Source organism: Myotis yumanensis, unplaced genomic scaffold (genome assembly GCF_028538775.1).
Source record: "Myotis yumanensis isolate MYYU_CA2020_CCGP unplaced genomic scaffold, mMyoYum1.0.hap1 SCAF_11, whole genome shotgun sequence".
Classification (NCBI taxonomy): Eukaryota; Metazoa; Chordata; class Mammalia; order Chiroptera; family Vespertilionidae; genus Myotis; species Myotis yumanensis.
Genome location: NW_027223762.1, coordinates 2,030,905 through 2,048,468, shown reverse-complemented (window position 1 = coordinate 2,048,468; position 17,564 = coordinate 2,030,905). Strand labels below are relative to the sequence as shown.

The 17,564-nt window shown below is 51.8% G+C and overlaps 1 protein-coding gene across 1 annotated transcript in view; it reads right to left on the bottom strand.

Annotated features, from left to right (window-relative positions):
- GRHL1 (grainyhead like transcription factor 1) overlaps positions 1-17,564 on the bottom strand; it is a 39,262-nt gene extending 21,698 nt beyond the window's left edge. Inside the window, exons 1-8 of the mRNA XM_070428371.1 lie at positions 17,469-17,564; positions 13,953-14,139; positions 10,608-10,678; positions 8,568-8,958; positions 7,463-7,539; positions 5,893-6,049; positions 5,604-5,715; positions 4,667-4,761 (exon numbers count right to left, since the gene is read on the bottom strand). Coding sequence (XP_070284472.1) covers positions 4,667-4,761; positions 5,604-5,715; positions 5,893-6,049; positions 7,463-7,539; positions 8,568-8,958; positions 10,608-10,678; positions 13,953-14,139; positions 17,469-17,488 — 1,110 coding nt within the window. The 5' untranslated portion in view covers positions 17,489-17,564. The remainder of the gene's footprint in view (positions 1-4,666; positions 4,762-5,603; positions 5,716-5,892; positions 6,050-7,462; positions 7,540-8,567; positions 8,959-10,607; positions 10,679-13,952; positions 14,140-17,468) is intronic.

The window sequence follows — 17,564 nt, the reverse complement described above, 5'->3', positions numbered from 1 at the left end:
GAGCTCCCTGCTGAGGGCTGTGAGGACAGAGCAAGCGGCTCCTCTCAGGCTGCGGAGAAGCCCACCTCAAAGGTTCCTCTCAGTCCCCAAGGCAGCGCACAGGGAGCCGGAATGAGATGCATCTAGCTCCTCGGACGGACGGACTGACGGACGGACGGACGGCGCGGGAGCCAGCAGGCGCTTTAATGTGTGAACGAGCTGTGTGAACGGCGGTGGGCAGTGCACAGTGGTCGGCGTTCTAGCCTAAGGACTTAACCGTCTCTATGGGGAAGCCATGGGGTAGTTACACCCTAGGGGTCAGCACATCTTTAAGGTCTGCTTAATCCCCGTGGAGGTCACGCTGCACGTACATCAGAGAGAGACTGAGCTTTGCTGTGAGCTGCGGCAGCTTCCCTGTCGGCCGCCCAGCTGGTGAACTGAGATCAGGCATATTCCCACCCCACGCCCCGCCAGTGCCGCCCGGGGGGGGGGGGGGGGGCCGGAACAGGCTTCCTCCGATGTGGCTGCCAGTTCTCACTCGATTCCACACAACTGTGCTTTGGTCTCTAATTCCCACTCCTCCGTGGCTGAACGACACTCATCTGCCACCACGGAACGCGCCTTCCCGTAGCAGGGTGCTCTCCCCGAGGGCTTCCCTGCGCCCCTCAGGGCTGCTCGGCCGGGAGAAGCCTGAGCCTTAAACGTTCTCCCGCCAGGCACCGTTTCTCCATGCGAGGCCCAGGCCCCGCCTCCCCGGTGGCCACATTCCGATGCCCACGCGGCGACCTGCTCCCACCTGCAGACCCGAGCGCGTCTGTGGGCGCTGAGCAGGGGACTGCTCTCTAAGTGTGAGCACAGATGAGGTGCCCACGACAGCGCACGCACGAAACAGCCAGCCGAAGGAGTTCGTGCTCTCTCAGTAACTGTTTTTTCCTCTATTTAGCTTAAATTCTAACAATATTTTTATCGATTTCAAAGAAGAAGGGAGAGGGAGAGAGAGAGAAACATAAATGATGAGAGAGAATCATTGACCGGCTGCCTCCTGCACGCCTCATACTGGGGATCGAACCTGCAACCCAGGCCTGTGCCCTGACTGGGAATCAAACCGTGACCTCCTGGTTCATAGGTCGACACTCAACCCAAGCCACACCGGCCTGGCTCCTCTATTTATTTCAGATCCCGAGGCTTTGGGGAGACCCTTACTTCGTATCGCTAACCAAACCTCAACCCTGTTATGAACTCAGGTTTAAATCCCCGGCCCAGAGGTGCAGCCTTTTCTGAATTTCTCACTTGGTTTTGGAACGACCGCAATGAGCAGAACAAAGAAGCCCGATTTATAAATCATGTGTCTCCGAAGCACACTTTCCTGAGAAATCAGGATGTTGCATTGAGGGTCTCAGGCTAGCCCACCAAAGCCTGTTTAACCCACACGCACTGCACACAGCACCAGTGCTTCCGCCGGGACCTGCCACAATGCTCGGACAGAGCAGGCATCGGAGACCTGCTGGACGAGGCTATGCGTTCCTGCCCCGGGGCAGGTGCACAGCGGGCTCTGGGGAGATCTCTGCGGGAGTCCCGTGGAGGCTGAGCTTCCTCCCACCCTCCTTCATGCAGCCCCTCCTCCACAGTGGCCGTGCCCTCCTCCCTTACAGATTCTGGTGGTGGCACCGGAGCGCCATCTTTCACTGCCTCAAAGGGAGCTGCTTCTTCCTGCCCAGCTCTCCTCCAGCAGCTGATCTCGCCGCACACGCAGGAGGCCAACACCCGATTAAGGTATTTCACAATGAAATGTGAGTGTCTGACTCTTCAGGAGAGGCCTGACGACCCAAACACACCCAACTCTGTGTGGAGCACAGAAGAATGACCAAACAGAGAAGCAGGCTACCTCGTGGAGAGGTCAGTGCTCCTGGGGACTGTTTCCAGAATGTTCCTGCCTTTCTAAACGTCCTCCCCACCAGCACCTGAAAACGAGTAATGTTTTACACGGTCCAGTCGTGCTTCAGGTTTCCATGGCAACGGAGGTCTGATTACGCTGATGGAGGTGTACAGGGGCAGTAGGAGTCTAGCCTTGAGAGCACTTTCCCCAAATCAGAACGGAAGCCCAGGGTTCAAGACTCGACCTATCGTGAGCAGAAGCGGCAGGGAGGACCGTGTCATCGCGGGGCCGGAATTCTGGTTTTACTCATCCTCAGTTCCCTTTAAAGAGCAGTGGGAGGGGGAGGAGGAACGCCACCATCTCCAATAAACCATCGTGTTTGTGGGGGGAGAATAAACTGGAGTTGAGAATCAACAAGCAGATCCTAAATTAGAACAAGAAAGCGGACACTTTCAGAAAAAGAAGTAAAAACAACCCTACAGGATTCTGCACGTCCATGTGCTCACTCGATTGCCCTAAGGCACCAATTACTTTAAGTGTGAAAACAGAAAACATCAGCCTGGCCAGAAACGCAGGCCTCCCTGACAGGGATGCCTGACACCAGCTTCAAACGGCAGCAGCCTCATTAAGCAACGGCATCCCCCGCTCCTCCCCCCCAAGTCAGCGCTGGGGGTCTGCACGGGAAATGGAGCCGAGGTTGGCTACGCCAATTAACAATGCGATTAAGGCCACTGAGGGCCGGCCTCCAACAGTGTCTCCCTTCAGTACAAACACGAAGGCTTCCAAACAAAAGGAGCCATTTATCCCCACCCGTCACCAGCTTTCCTGCCTCCTCCCGGAGCGACACAGCCCACAAACAGCACCTGCCCAGCCCCGGCCGCTCTGCCAGGACCTCCCCGCACTGACAAGTGGGCAGTCCCAACCACACTCCACGGGATAGGAGCGGCCCCGAGCCCCTTTCCTTTCCTGGGCCAAAGGGGAGGACAGGAAGCTGGTGGACCAGAGGACCAACTCAAGGTCACAAGTCAGAACCGTGACCTCGGACCGGCGTGCTTCCTCAGCTCCTCCAGCTTCTCAGCTGGTCCCTACATGGCCGTATTGCTCTAGTTTTCGGTAAGAACAGAAGTTCCCGGAGGGCCCTGGGCCAGCCCTTCTTTTAAAGGCTGTTAGGAGCCAGCACAGTCCTATTATATTTAATTTCAAAATGACTGCAACAACAATTATAGGAGATGGAAAGTTTACTCTTCCCCCCCCGCAGCTCCTCTGCAGTGAATTCATTGCCTAACCAAGCACCGGGCTCTGGACTGAGCAGCCTGAGGACACGTGTGCAGGACCGAGGTGGTCCCAGCAACACGCGTGTGCAGGACCAGGGTAGTCCCAGCAACACGTGTGTGCAGGACCGAGGTGGTCCCAGCAACACGTGTGTGCAGGACCGAGGTGGTCCCAGCAACACGTGTGTGCAGGACTGAGGTGGTCCCAGCAACACGCGTGTGCAGGACCGAGGTGGTCCCAGCAACACGCGTGTGCAGGACCAGGGTAGTCCCAGCAACACGTGTGTGCAGGACCGAGGTGGTCCCAGCAGTGACTGGTCGCATCCGCAGTCTTAAAGACACATCTGCCTTCAACTGATGCCACAGGAAGGAAGGCGATTACTCACAACTTCACGAGGTTCTCGAATCCAGCCGTGCGATTTTTTAGAAGAAACCCTAGGCACTGAAAAGTAAAACTCTGCAGTAGTTTAGCATCTACTACAGTGTATTTAAATGAATGAAAATAAATAAATACCAGAACTCTAATCGTTTAGTGAAGAGGGGACTTCCTACTACAAGGAAAGGCAGAAATGGCCTAAGAATATGCTGACTTTTTCTTAAAAGGCATAGACATTCCCATGATCCACGTGACCCTCTGAACTGGGCGCTTCCTCACTTGTAAAAGCCTGTGATGACGCTTAAGTGACGCTTCAACGACTGTCTTCACAGGTGACAAGTCAAACACCACTGCCACCGATACGGTATCAGGGGCCTTTCTGAGGATGCACCACCAGCCTCAGCCTCAGCCTCAGCCTCGCTCCGCAACCCGCCCGGCCCAGAAGGAGGGAGGAGGTGCGTGCCGTCCGCTGGCAAACGAGGGAACACAGCGCAGTGAAGGGGAGGCGGTCCTAGGCCGCCCACAGGTGGCAGCCCCCCATCTCTGCGCTGGCCCCGCTCTGGTGGCTCACACACCGCACTCCTGTGAAGTGGGTTGACAAACTGTGTGGTTTGGAGGAAGGAGAGGATAGAAAAGGGAGAAGGGTAGTTTCATAGCATCTGGGAAAGAGCTGTACTTTCAGAAAACATGAAATCGTGAGAGAGCGAAAATGAAACACCCAGCGGGCGCCGGTCCCGGGGAAGACAGCACAGGGCTGGCGCAGTAACAGCTGTCTTCTCCCCAAGGCCCATCCCGTTTCCATGCGCTTCACCACTCACAGCTCTAACTATCCTCCTGGCCGAGCTAGTCTCCCTACTCCTTAGCAAAGGCATGAACACGTGTGGGCCCTGGCCGGGTGGCTCAGCTGGTTGGAGCATCGTCCCGATAGGCCAAGGCTGCAGGTTCGATCCCTGGTCGGGGCACTTACAAGAATCAACCCATGAATGCATAAAAAAGTGGAACAACACATCGATGTTTCTCTCTCTTTCTCTAAAAACCAATATATTTTTAAAAAAGAAATGAAAACATGCAGAACTGTGAAAACGTCAGTTGTCAGATCATTAAGCCCCTCCCATCCCCACCCTCAAGGGGCGGCGGCACAGGGGTCCCGGCTGCATGGCCTACCTTCGCCTCGTCGTTGATGTCCCAGGTGAAAGAAATGGCATTATACGCGATCTCCTCAATGTTGCTGATGGTGTTGAAGCTTTCTTTGTAGTCGGCTACGAGGGACAAACAGAAAAGGCATCTGTGACTTCTCGGTCCAACAGGACAATATCACAGGTCACAGTGAGAGCCAGTGTTCCACATGGTCACCCCTGGGCACCTTAAATTAACACTTTGTTGAGCTGAAAAAAGTTTAAAACACGAAGAAAAATAATCTCTGTAACAGAGGCGAGCTTAGATATCTCTAATTGCATCTCATTATGTAAAAGGAGGCCAGACAGGCCTGCAAATGGGTAAACAGTTGTCCCAGAGAGCCAAGGGGAGGACGCAGTTCTTCTAATTCCTTTGAGAGAGACCATGATCATCACAAGAGGCGGAGAACAGGAGTGATGCTAAGGTGAGGGACGGTCTTACGACAATAGTGCTACATGAAAATGTGACACGCGGCAGGAATGGGGTTTTCGCAAAGCGACTGCACGATGGACGTGGTGCCGCTACTCTGCCCGGCGAGGCCTCTGGGTCTGTGCACAGACAGGAGCCCGGCGTGCAGCCCAGCAGCACTGTCTTTCGAGTGGTCACTGCTTTTCCCTCTCCCTTACTATCACTCCCGATGGTCAGAATCCCGTCAGGCAGTGCCCTTCCGGAACCTGCAGATCGAAAAGCGGACACCCCATGTGAGCGGCTCTGCAGAGCCTGGCCGGGCGCCACACGGAAAGCTGCAGGGGCTCAGGTCCCCAAGAAGGAAGCAAAGTGAAGAGCAGATTCCAGGAGGCCGAGGACAGTTCTGGAACAGGTCGGTCACTGGCACACACATTCAAATGCTTTCGGCAGGAAGCTGATCGCTGCCAACAACAACTGGATGGGAGCGCTGGCCGCTGCGCCTGTCCGAGCTACGTACCGATGTCAATGCACCTTTGTTTGGCCGTGTGCTGCCGGGAGTGCCAGTACTTCCAGTGCCGTAGCTGATCCTCCCTGCTCTTGTCCTCGGCAAACACCACCATGATCACACTCTAGGAGAGAGAACTCATTTCAACGGAAGGCAATGCGGGGGGCGGCGGGGGGGGGGGGGGGGGGACATCGCTGGGACAGCGCCTGCAGTGTCAGGTCTCACAGGTGAGGCTCCAGCTGCCGTTTGAGATCTGGACCCGCCCCAGACCTGGCAATGGAGAGCTTGCCCGGGGACTCACCCGCACTTTGCTGATGGGGTGGTGGATCCCCTCGTTGCTGCTCACTTCCTTCAGGGTCACGGGGTAGAACTGGCCCTTGTTCAGGTAGGTCATGGTGCTGTCTCCCGGCTTCTGGCGAAGCGATTTGGAGGCTTCCAGCGTGTACTCGAAGTTGTTCCTGAAGAAGAGAAAGTCGCAGGTCGGACCGCTCCCTTGGAAGCGCCCCCCATGCTTCAGCTCAGTCTCGAAGCGCCGCGGGCGGATGGCCCCCGGACACGGCCAACTGACCACGTCCCCTGACCCAGAGCAGTGGCCGCTTTTCCCCTGGAAATCTAATCTGAGCAACACACAAAGCCTCGTTTCAGCCCCGGGGGACTACAGAGGCCTGTGGAAATGCCACGGAGTGATGCTCACAGGGAGAAGCTGGGAGGCGGAGAATATTCCAGACGCTCATATGTGAAAAGGACTCTGGAAGGAAGCCTCACGGGACAGGCCGCCAGCAGAGGCGCCAGCAGGTGGCCGGCAGCGCCCCGACGGCATTCGCTTTGCTCTGCACAGCACTTTCTGGCTGTTCTTGCTGTCATTAAAGGCCCTCAGACGGCACTCCACGGTGCCCTGCATTTCCTGTTACCTTCGAGCGCCATCCCTAGGGCCCCTGCAGTTGTCTCATCACCTGTCTAGGTCTGGGGCTGGCAAATTACACCAATTTTTATGAATAAAGTACATCTGCTTGTGTAAGTAAGAGGGAAAATGGATGGAAGGCAGCCACGCCCTCGGGTTCGAGTCACCGGCAGCTGCTTTTGTGCTGCGGCAGCAGAGCCGGGCCTTGCGACACGGAGAGCCTGGAGCGCTCACTATCTGAACCGGCATCGGCCCACCCCTGGCCTGGACCCTGGAGGCATGTGAGTCTGACTCCTGCCCCTTGAGGCAGGCCTTTACGGGAAGTCTCAATTCCCATCAAATCTTAGACTATTATTTTTTTTAAATCGACTTTTAAATACAAAATTTTTAATGTCAAAAAAAACACACACAAAAAAAATACATGAAGCAAAATTATAAAATGAAATCTTAAACTCTTTCAGAAAAATCCGAAGGTGTTGATATATGTTCATAACTAACTTGGGAAATATCCATATTCTGAGTGTGAGATGCCCGGTGGTGAGATTAAAAGAGGTCATCAGGTCAGGGAAAAGCTGGCTTATTTACGTTATCCCGAGTGAGGCTCATTAAAAAGTGGAAGCCGTTAGCCACCTGCTGTCATTCCTAAATCCTCAGGAATGATGCCTCTGGAAGCAGACCTGGCACCTCAGCTCTACCTGAAGCCCTCCCTCTCCTCTCAGCTCCACCGACCATGACCACTGTCACAGAGGACACCCAGGGAGAAGCACGACACCCAGAAGGAGGGGCATGGCCGCAGCCCGCGGCTCCCACGGAAAGCGCGAAGCACCGTCCTCAGAAGAGAAAGGCATTCCTGCCCCGGGAACTGCAGAAAGCCCGCGAAAGCCACCTCTGATTTTCCAAGATGAGATCATCAAAAAGGAAATGTCACAAAAGCTGAAAGTTAAAAACCAAATGAAAAGACAACTATTACCCAGAAACACTGTCAAAAACATAGTCCTCTGAGTTCATGCCAGGCATCCGCAGACTGAGGTCCGAGGGGAAGAAAACCTGAAACATCAAGGTGATGAGCCACAGCTATTACCCCGGTGCCAGGCTGCCCGGAGGCCAGCGTCTGGGACAGCGTAAGAGCCCGTGGCTTACAGCAACCCACTACTTGTTCAACATTCGCTTGAAAATCAACATTTTACCTCTACGAAAATTTAAAAGAGAAAATTAAAAAGAAAAACATCCACTTTATATGGCCCCCAATTAAGTTAAACCATCTATGTAAGTAACCCACAAAGTGTTCCACTGATTCCCCTCCCGTCTTCCCCACACCCCCAGTTCTGTTCAAATTCAAGAACCTGCAACCAATGTCTCAGGACCCTCAGGAGTCAGCGCCAGCGTGGCACCAAGTTCAGACAGGGTGTCAAGTTCACACAGGCTGGGTGGGCTTTCTCAGGAGCGTTACTCCTCCACTCCCCTCTCCATGAGCAGACACCCCACCCCCCCCTCCCTGCCCCACCGTTAAATACAGTTTCAAACACCCTCAGTGCCTAACTTTTACCTGAACATGTTGTTCATCACCCTCAACCCTCAGAAGTATTTGCAGTTCATTTGTAAATTTCACACAACACACTTGCCATCGAGATCCACCTGCCTCCCTGACAAGACTACCAACCCAGCAACCACCAAACAAATAAATACACGATAACCCATTTTACACGAAGACCAGTTGCAGGGAGCTGGTTTTGGTCTAGGACAAAAGCCGAACACACACTAGGGATCTCTCTGTTGTTGATGACAAACCGCGTGTGGGGTTTCTCTTTCTCCTTCTCCAGCAAATCACGTAGCTGAAATCATAATTGTTAACTCAGCTGCTGGTAAGATTAGCCGTGTGCCCCCGATGATAATGCCTGGGTTTATAGGTTTAGTTTACAAATTACAGCCAGGGGCCTTTTCTCTTTAAAAAAAAACACACACCACTTCTGTTCCTAATCCATGCACTTCAGGCTGAGTTTCAGGCTTACATAACAAGGAAGAGGTGGAACCCAATACTTATACAAACACACGGCTGTCTCAGGAAGATACGGTACCTCCTGCACGCCCTCCTTGAAGGTCTCTGAGAAAGTGGAGTCTGGCGTTCGCCTCTGAGCATTTGGGGGCTGAGCCGCCGAGCTGAACTGGTCGGTGTTGAGGTTCCGGTCGAAAACCACCACCCGCTCAGTGGGCTCGGGATGGTACACTGCTGGAGGGATCCCCACAGCAAAGCCGTGCGGCTGCGTTTCTGTCTTGATGGAGTGGGTAGGCATCGTTGCTATGGAGACGGTGACGGTTGTGTCCGGAGCGGTTAGATGGCCTCTCTTATCGATGCCCAGTGGGTTGCCGTGGGGAAGGACAATGTTAAACGGCACGTTTTTCAGAACCTGCACTCTGTTCTCTCCGGCAGAGATGAGGGGCGGCTCAGGCACATTCGGCATGCTGTTTCTGTGAGGAGAAACCCTGTCTCACCGCGAATACAGCACTGGACAATTTTTATTTATTTACTTATTCATTCATTCATTTATTCAAAATCGTCACCTGAGGATGTTTGTGGTGTTGCTGTTGTTTGTTTTTAAATATATATATTTTTATTTCAGAGAGGAATGGAGAGGGCTATAGAGATAGAAATATCAATGATGAGAGAGTCATTGATTGGCTGCCTCCTGCACCCTCCTACTGGGGATCTAGCCTGCAACCCAGGCAAGTGCCCTGACTCGGAATCAAAACCTGACCTCCTGGTTCTTGGGTCAACGCTCAATCACTGAGCCACACTGGCCAGGTAGGTATATTTTTATTGATTTTAGAGACAGAGAGGAAGGGAGGGAGAGAGAGAAAAAACAACACATCAATGTAAGAGAGAAACATCGATTGGCTGCCTTGCATACACCCACTGATGTTTCTCTTCCTCTCTCTGAAACAAAAAAATGTTTTTAAAAAAAAGTTGAAGAAGACAAGAGTAGATTAAACAAGAGGAATTATGTTGGTAACTGTTCCAACATAATGGTACATGTGGGTTTATAGTATTTCTCTACTTTTGCTGTTTGAAAATTCCCATAATAAAAAGTAAAAATAAAAGCCATAAGCCCTTTGCCAAGGGGTAATTATGAAGATTAAAACAGCAACATGGAAAATACTAAGTAGAAGAATGCTCACTACCAAAAGCTCTCTGTAAAGACCATCACGACCACATAAATATGCACGCAGACCAAAGGCAAACAGACTCTGTCGGCACAGTGGGGTTCCGAGTGGGCATTCTTTCTCTAAAAATGTTCTATTCCTTTATTGCTACTAGGACACAGGGCAATTTTTAATGTTTTAAAATTTTTAACCTTCACCTGAGGATATTTTTCTACTGATTTTTAGAGAGTGGAAGGGAGCGAGAGAGATAGAGAGAGAGAAACATCAATTGGTTGCCTCCCACACATACCCCAACCAGGGCTGGGGATGGAGCCTGCAACCGAGGTACGTGCCTTTGACCAGAATTGAACCAGGGACCCTTCAGTATGCAGGCCAACCCTCTACCCACTGAGCCACACCGGCTGGGGCAAACACAGGGCAATTTTAAAGGTACATTTAAAAATTTTTTATGGCTACAACATCAAGCCTTAATTTAATTTCCTGAAAGTTTTAACCTAAAACATTTTTAAAAATAACTTCAATAGGAGTTTAAAATACAGTCAAATTTACTATTAAGTTTTGCTTAATTTACTATTTTAAGAATTTACTACTAAGTTGTTCAAGATCGTTGGTGCTCCATGTTTTTAATGGACCCCCCGCCCCCGCCCGCATATTGCTGTAAGCCACATCCTTCTGAGAGAACATCCAAGACAAATAAATAAGCAAACACTCATGTTGGTACGAAAAACACTCCTTAGGAGGAGAGAAAGGCACCACCTCCGCAGGCGCTGGTCCCTTCCAGAGCGGCGGAGCCACACCTGGTGAGAGGCGAGCCAGCGATGACACCTGAATGCAGACACTCAGGGCCCAGCGCGCCTGCCTCTCCCCTTGCACCTGTTCATCTAACAAACGCTCGTCCGTTTCCACAGACGCCGGTGTTTCTCCACAGAACCCCTTTGCTCTCCGGGAGACATTACCTTTTGCTGGGATCTGCCTCCGGGTGCTCACCGTCGGCCTTGGCTGTGGATGACCGTCTCTCTCTTGGAACCTGAGACAGTGACACACGTGACAACAGTTCAGTCCTTACTCCGTGAAGTGTAGGCACAACCCCCTTCAGCCTCGCCACCCCCAGGCTCCGGGGGAAGGAGGAACGGGAGCGTCTGCCCCCAGAGCTTCCCGTCGCCCACCGGGTGGATATGGAAAAGCCAACTCGTGCTTAGCTGCCCAACAAACTCAGGGGTCACACGTCTACTGCCGCGTGTGGGCTTCTCCTCTTAGAAGGAATACCGCTGGCCTGGTTTTATCCACTGACCGACATCATGTAACAGACGGGAAGCTACTGAGAACACACGGGGCTTTCAACGTTCCCGCTGCTCCTCGCTGCTGCTCTTCCTTTCAGATCGAATGTCAAATCAAAGGGATCGGTCACGTTAGCAGTGCCTCCCAAGAGCCAAAGGCTGGCTTCGAGTGATCGGTCTCCTTAGATACTTTGGGATGATCATGGTCCATTACCCAAAGGACAAACCGAACCCAGTTTGCTCTATTCTTTCTGTTATTGTTGTTATTAATCCTCACCAGAGGATATTTTTCTATTGATTTTTAGGGAGAGTGGGAGAGAGAGGGAAAGACAGAGAGAAACGTCGATGTGAGAGACACACATCGATTGGTTGCCTCTTGCACGCGCCCTGACCAGGGCCTGGGCCGGGGAGAAGCCTGCAACCAAGGTATGTGTCTTTGACCAGAATCGAACCCAGGACCCTCTGGTCCGCAGGCTGACGCTCAATCCACTGAGCCAAACCGGCCAGGGCTATTCTTTTTTCGATTCTGCTCTTCTTTGCATAGGCGGGGAAAGCAGGCAAACCTTACTGGGAGCACTGCAGACATCAACCCAACTGAGACTTGCTCTCAACGTGCACTCCAACATGGCTAAGATTTTTGAAACTTATTTTAGCTTTGAAGGAAAAAAAAGTATTGTTTCCTGTATTAATAATGTGCTTTTAAAGCTTTACCAAAGTTGTTAAGTAAAAATGACTGATGGTTACACTTAAAAAAATGAAACAGGTTAAGTCAGTTCATTTAAAAACAAAGAATCCTACGCCTGTCAAAAGCAGCTTGACACAGAGCACTACAAGGATGGTCTCCCTTGATGCGCAGACACGAAAGCTTATCTTCTCCCCAGACGTAAAATACGTTTAGGACCCTTTATTCAAAACACACACACACACACACACACCACACACGGCCACCGCCACCAGTATCATGGCATCAGTCTTCCTGGCACTCGCAGAAGTTTCAGTTATAAATATGTAACTTCAAACTTCATAATTAGCACTTAGGAACTTACGGCTTTTACACTGATTGAGTCAATAAAGCAAGCCATCAAAAGAACAGATTACATAATAAGTTCCACTTCAAGGGACCCTTCGTGGCTACACTGTCCAGACAAGGGTTTCTCCCAGCATCATTAGTTACTACATAAGTTTTTATTCATAGTCAGAGAAAAAAATGCTGACCCCACTCCCTGAAACACAAGTTGACCACATGACCTCATACCAGAAAGTAATTAAATCCTTTGTGTAGGTCCCACCCTAACTTTGATGATCACACTATCTTCTTTGCTTCCCCTCCGCATCTCTTGCATTCGGAAAAGGAAACAGCCAGAATGTAACAGAAGGCAGGCAAATGGTCAACCAGGTGAAGCATTAAGGAGCGAATGACCCTGTTATTTTAAGCTTTCTATGGGTTTGAAAGTTTTCAAAACGAAACGATGGCAACAATAAAGTGTCCTAGGTAGCCGCCCCAGAGTATCTGCTATTGGTCAGAAAGAAGAATTGCCATGTGAATCAGCAAGCACAGCGCACCCCCCGGAAGACGGCAAGGCATACCGAAGAGGATCACTTTGGCACGAACCAGCCCAGGCCTGGAATCCTGGCTGCAGCAAACACTCAGTGGTTCTCAACCTTGGCTGCACATTAGAATTACCTGGGAATCCTTTTAAAATCCTGATTTCTGGGCCTCATCCTCCGGAAATTCTGTTTCTTTGTTATGGGGTGGGGCCACAACATTAGTAACAAAGAAACAGAATTTCCGGAGGATGAGGCCCAGAAATCAGGATTTTAAAAAGATTCCCCGGTGATTCTAAGGTGCAGCCAAGGTGGAGAACCACTGCTAGGGTGTGACCTGAGAGCTCCAGTTTTCTCATCTGCAAACTGGGGATAGTGCACATCCGCTGCCGGGACTCTGGAGGCCTCAGAGTAACATGCACAGTGTGAACAGGTCTGGCAGAGTCCAGGGCATCAGTGAGTGGCAGCCAGAACTTCTAGCACAGGAGGATGATACAAAGCAGTGGTGTCGCCCGGCCGGCGTGGCTCAGGGGTTGAGCATCAACCTATGAACCAGGAGGTCGTGGTTCAAACAGGGCACAGGCCCAGCTGCTGGCTCGATCCCCAGTGTGGGGTGTGCAGGAGGCAGCCAATCAATGATTCTCTCTCATCACTGATGTTTCTACCTCCCTCTCCCTCTCCCTTCCTCTCTGAAATCAATAAAAATATATTTAAATAATAAAAAATAAATAAAATAAAACCGTATGAAACTCCAGGCAGAGGACAGACTCTATTTAATTAAGACTCATCCGAATCTCTAGAAACAGGAAACAAAATACATCCTGATCTGAGGACTAGGAAGTCCAACACTAGAAAATGTCGTTTGTTGGTTTTCATGAGTCCTACAACCAAACCAAACCCAATCGAAGGCTTATTCTATAACCTCATTTCGGGAAAAGGAAATCACTTCGATTACGTCGGAATGAACGCTGCCGCTCTGACAGCACCGAGAACCGATTCTGGTCAATGTTCCATCTCAGTGAGACACCCACCATCTTCCTTCACGCGGCTTCCGCTTGGCTTCAGAGAGCGCGGGACAGCCGGCCACCCCTCCCGTCTGGAAACAGCCCTTTGATTCTAGGATCGGAGATGCTCAGCTTTGAACCGTAGTAATTCAAAGCCCTCATTACACTATTTATAGTCACTAAGAAGCAACTTGCACGACATCCTCCCAGCAAATGACTGTTTTAGGTGCCGCTGAGGCAGGCGCACGCGCTGTCGTTAGGGCGTGAAGGGGGGCGCACCGACCTTGTAGTAGTCATAGAGCAAGCCCAGGGTGCTGTCGTTAGGGCGTGAAGGGGGGCGCACCGACCTTGTAGTAGTCATAGAGCAAGCCCAGGGCGCTGTCGTTAGGGGGTGAAGGGGGGAGCACCGACCTTGTAGTAGTCATAGAGCAAGCCCAGCGCACTGTCGTTAGGGGGTGAAGGGGGGCGCACCGACCTTGTAGTAGTCATAGAGCAAGCCCAGGGCGGCCGCGCTGTCCTCGTCGCCGTTGATGCTCATCATCGCCTTGGTCGCTGCAGTGAGCGGGTTCTCCAGGAAGGACTTCCAGGCCTCGTCCTCGCTGGTGTAGGAGCGCCGCTGCTGGTACAGTGCTTCATTCTGAAGAACCAACACTGGCCGTTTGCTTCAGAGAAATTAAGAAAACAAACATATATACATATTTCTACTGCAAGGCGTCATAAGCTAATTTTTAAAGAACCAAACAACCAATCCATTGATGTCCCAATAAAAGAGTCCATTGTTTCTTCAATAACCCGATCAAGTAAATTAAGACAAGACCAGAAGCCCGGCCAGGCCGGCGTGGCTCAGTGGTTGAGAGTTGACCTATGAACCATGGGATCCCAGTTTGATCCTGGTCAGGGCACATGCCGGGGTTTCGGGCTCGATCCCCAGTGTGGGGCGTGCAGGAGGCAGCCGATCCATGACTCTCTCTCACTGATGTTTCTCTCTCTCTCCCTCTCCCTTCCTCTCTGAAATCAATAATTATATATGACAAGGCCAGAAGACAGCCCACTTAGCTGCAGGCCGATGGGTCCCCCAGGAAGATAGCAGGTATTTGGGCAGCCAGGGAAGCTGCAGCTAACCCACACGTGGGACCCAGGACGTATATACTCTGTGGCAGGGAAAGAGATCCTCCAAGGAAATCCAGGCTATTCAAACACTTCATAGAAGCAAAACCAAGGACACCAAGCGAGGCAAAACAGAGCGTTGATTCTGTTCAGAAACGCAATTGGGCCGTACCCTCTTAAAGAGGCTATGTACGGTTCAGGCATCATGCTGCTACATGTTACTCCCTCCTTCTCCTGCTGATGCCATGCCTTAAAAACTCTCCTACCGCCGAAGAGAGGAGGAAGGGGCGGGAAGAAAAAGGGATACTACTCCGTTTAATCCTCCGGGGGATATGAGAGAAAACGTTCTACTGATTACCCGAAGATTGAGCATGGAATGTGGCCAAAGGGGACTGTAAATCAATAAGCAGGCATAATTTTCTGGCTTGGGAGTTAACTGTTTATCTTAGAGATAAACGCTTAAGAATCTACAACAATAAGTGAAGCCACTGAACAGAAAGGTTTTTAAGAAAACAGGAGGGGAAATCTGGTCTTTAAAATCTTTACCGGGTTTCCACACCGGGCGAGACCTGTTTCATTTTAACACTGTAGTTTGGTGGGGGGAAAAATCCAGAGAAAATCAACGTAGGTCTTAGTAAACTCTTACAGGAGATTTGATTTAAGAGACTAAAGCAAACATGACTGACTTAAAAACTTGAAATGCAAACAGTCTCAACAACTGTGCAGTTGGCACTATTTAATAAGTCAATAAAGAGAAAAAGGGGAACACTCACTCCAGCCAAATGAAGTGTGTTGTTTTGTTTATTTAAGGAAAAAAAAATTAAAGTGTTCAGAACTCCTCTGAAGATCACTCTTCTAACAAGCAAACCTAAGGTCTCCTTGCAACACACAAATGAAATATGTAAATTGCCTAGAGGTGACCTACCTACTCTAAAAGTGAATGCAGAAAAGACTGATTATCTTTTCAAGTCATCAACAAAGGTTAGGGCTTGGCAACCACCCAGGCCCTTTAAAAACAGATACAGATTTTTAAAACAGGGAAACACCTTTGAAAAGGGGGGTGGGGGGGAAATCCAACAACTTAATTTATCCTCAGTCGAAATTAGGTCTTATTTCAAAGCCAATGTTTTTACTCATGCCTGGGCATAAAGTCATGGGCGCTTTTGTTTGGTAGAAAAAGAAGTCTCGCGGTGGTGTACTATTTTAACACAAAACGAACACCGGGGGCTGTTTTGGAGAGAGAGGGAAAGAAAGCCGCATACGGAGGGGGCATCCGCTGGGCCATCGGCACAGAGCCCACCAGCCAGGGAGCCAGTGGTGCCTGGGGATGAGTTGCTGGTGCTCCTGCTAAGCCAGTGGTTCTCCACCTGGGCTGCACATTAGAGTCGCCTGGGAATCTTCTTAGAATCCTGATTTCTGGGCCTCATCCTCCAGAAATTCTGTGGTTTTTTTTTGTTATTCATGTTGTGGCCCCACCCCATCACAAAGAAACAGAATTTCCGGAGGATGAGGCCCAGAAATCAGGATTTTAAAAAGATTCCCAGGCGACTCTAATGTGCAGCCAAGGTTGAGAACCACTGCGCTAAGCTGTTATTAACAGTGTTAATAGCCACTTCCAACAGATCCTGCCGGCACCTGGCGCGCTCCATTCCCATAGAGCTCGTTTCTCAGCTTCCCTTCTCCCACGCCCAGCCCACATGTGCAGAAGCCACAGAAAATGAAATGGTGTTTGCGAATGGTCTTGTGTGTGTGTGTGATCACCCTGGCTGGGCCGCACATTTCCAAAATGTGCCCAAGGCCAAAATTCTGGCTTTGGAAATCTGCCTTATCCAAACGTAGACGTTAAGAAAGAACCATGAACCCGGCCGCCTTGGTCCCCTTTCTCACAGGACACGCACCATGGCTAGTCCTTGGGCTCATCACTGCCCTGGGGGAGTCCTCTCATCGGTGAGCTTGCAAAGACTTCCCATACATTACTTCAGAGATAATTCAGAAAAACCCAGTATATCCACATGCAAGTCCTACGACAAAAGATGAACCTACTCAAGATATACATATTCCGCACTTAATTAGCTAACCTACTCACCCAGAAACACAGCACGCTAAAAAGAAATTTAATTTTTTTTTAAATTTTGGAACAACTTTATATTTACAGAAAAGTTGCCAAGAAAACTCACCCCGTGTCCCCTAAACGTAAGCTCTTATGCCACCACCTCACGCTGTCAAAATACTTGTTTGATCACAAACTCCAACAGGCGCCTTCGTCGGTGCTCGGTGCTCGCCAGCGCACCCCCCTCCCGCCCCCCCCGCCGATTCCGAGGGTTCTGAGCGCTGAATGGGAGCCCTTAACCCCCGCCCACGTCTCCACCTCCGTGTCCGCACTCGCAGGGAGACAGCGCAGGACCCGCGGCGCCGCTTCCCCGCGTCTCCCGGAGGAGTCTCCCGGGCCGGCCCCGGCCCCGGCCCCGGCGAGCGGCGGGGTTACCTGGAGGCTCCACCTGCGTCGCCAGGGGCTCCGCGGGCTCCATGGGGCAGAAGCAACCGAGGGCCACCCGGTGCGGACGCGGGGCGCGCGTTAGAGCCGCAGCCCTCGAGACCGCGCGCCCGGGGTCTCCTCCGCGCACCGGGCCACCGGGGTCTGAGCAGAGATGGGGGCGCGCCCGTGGGTGGTCCCCCCCGACGAGGACGCGGGGGCGGGGAGGGGGCTCCACGGAGTCCAGGGTCCCCCCAGGGGGCTTCGGTGGAACAATGGCGCCGAGGGGCAGAGAGGAAAGCCGGCGACCGGACGGGCGACCCCCGCTCGCCCCGCACCGCGCCCGCCGACCTCGCTCCGCCCGGCCTCGCGGCAGGTGCGGCGGGCGGGCGGCGGGCGGCGCGCACTCACTTGTCGTACTCCTGTGTCATCGCGCTCGCTCGCCGCTGCGGGCCGCCGAACTGGACTTTCGGGTTGGGACGGTGCACCCGATCCGGGGGGAGCGGC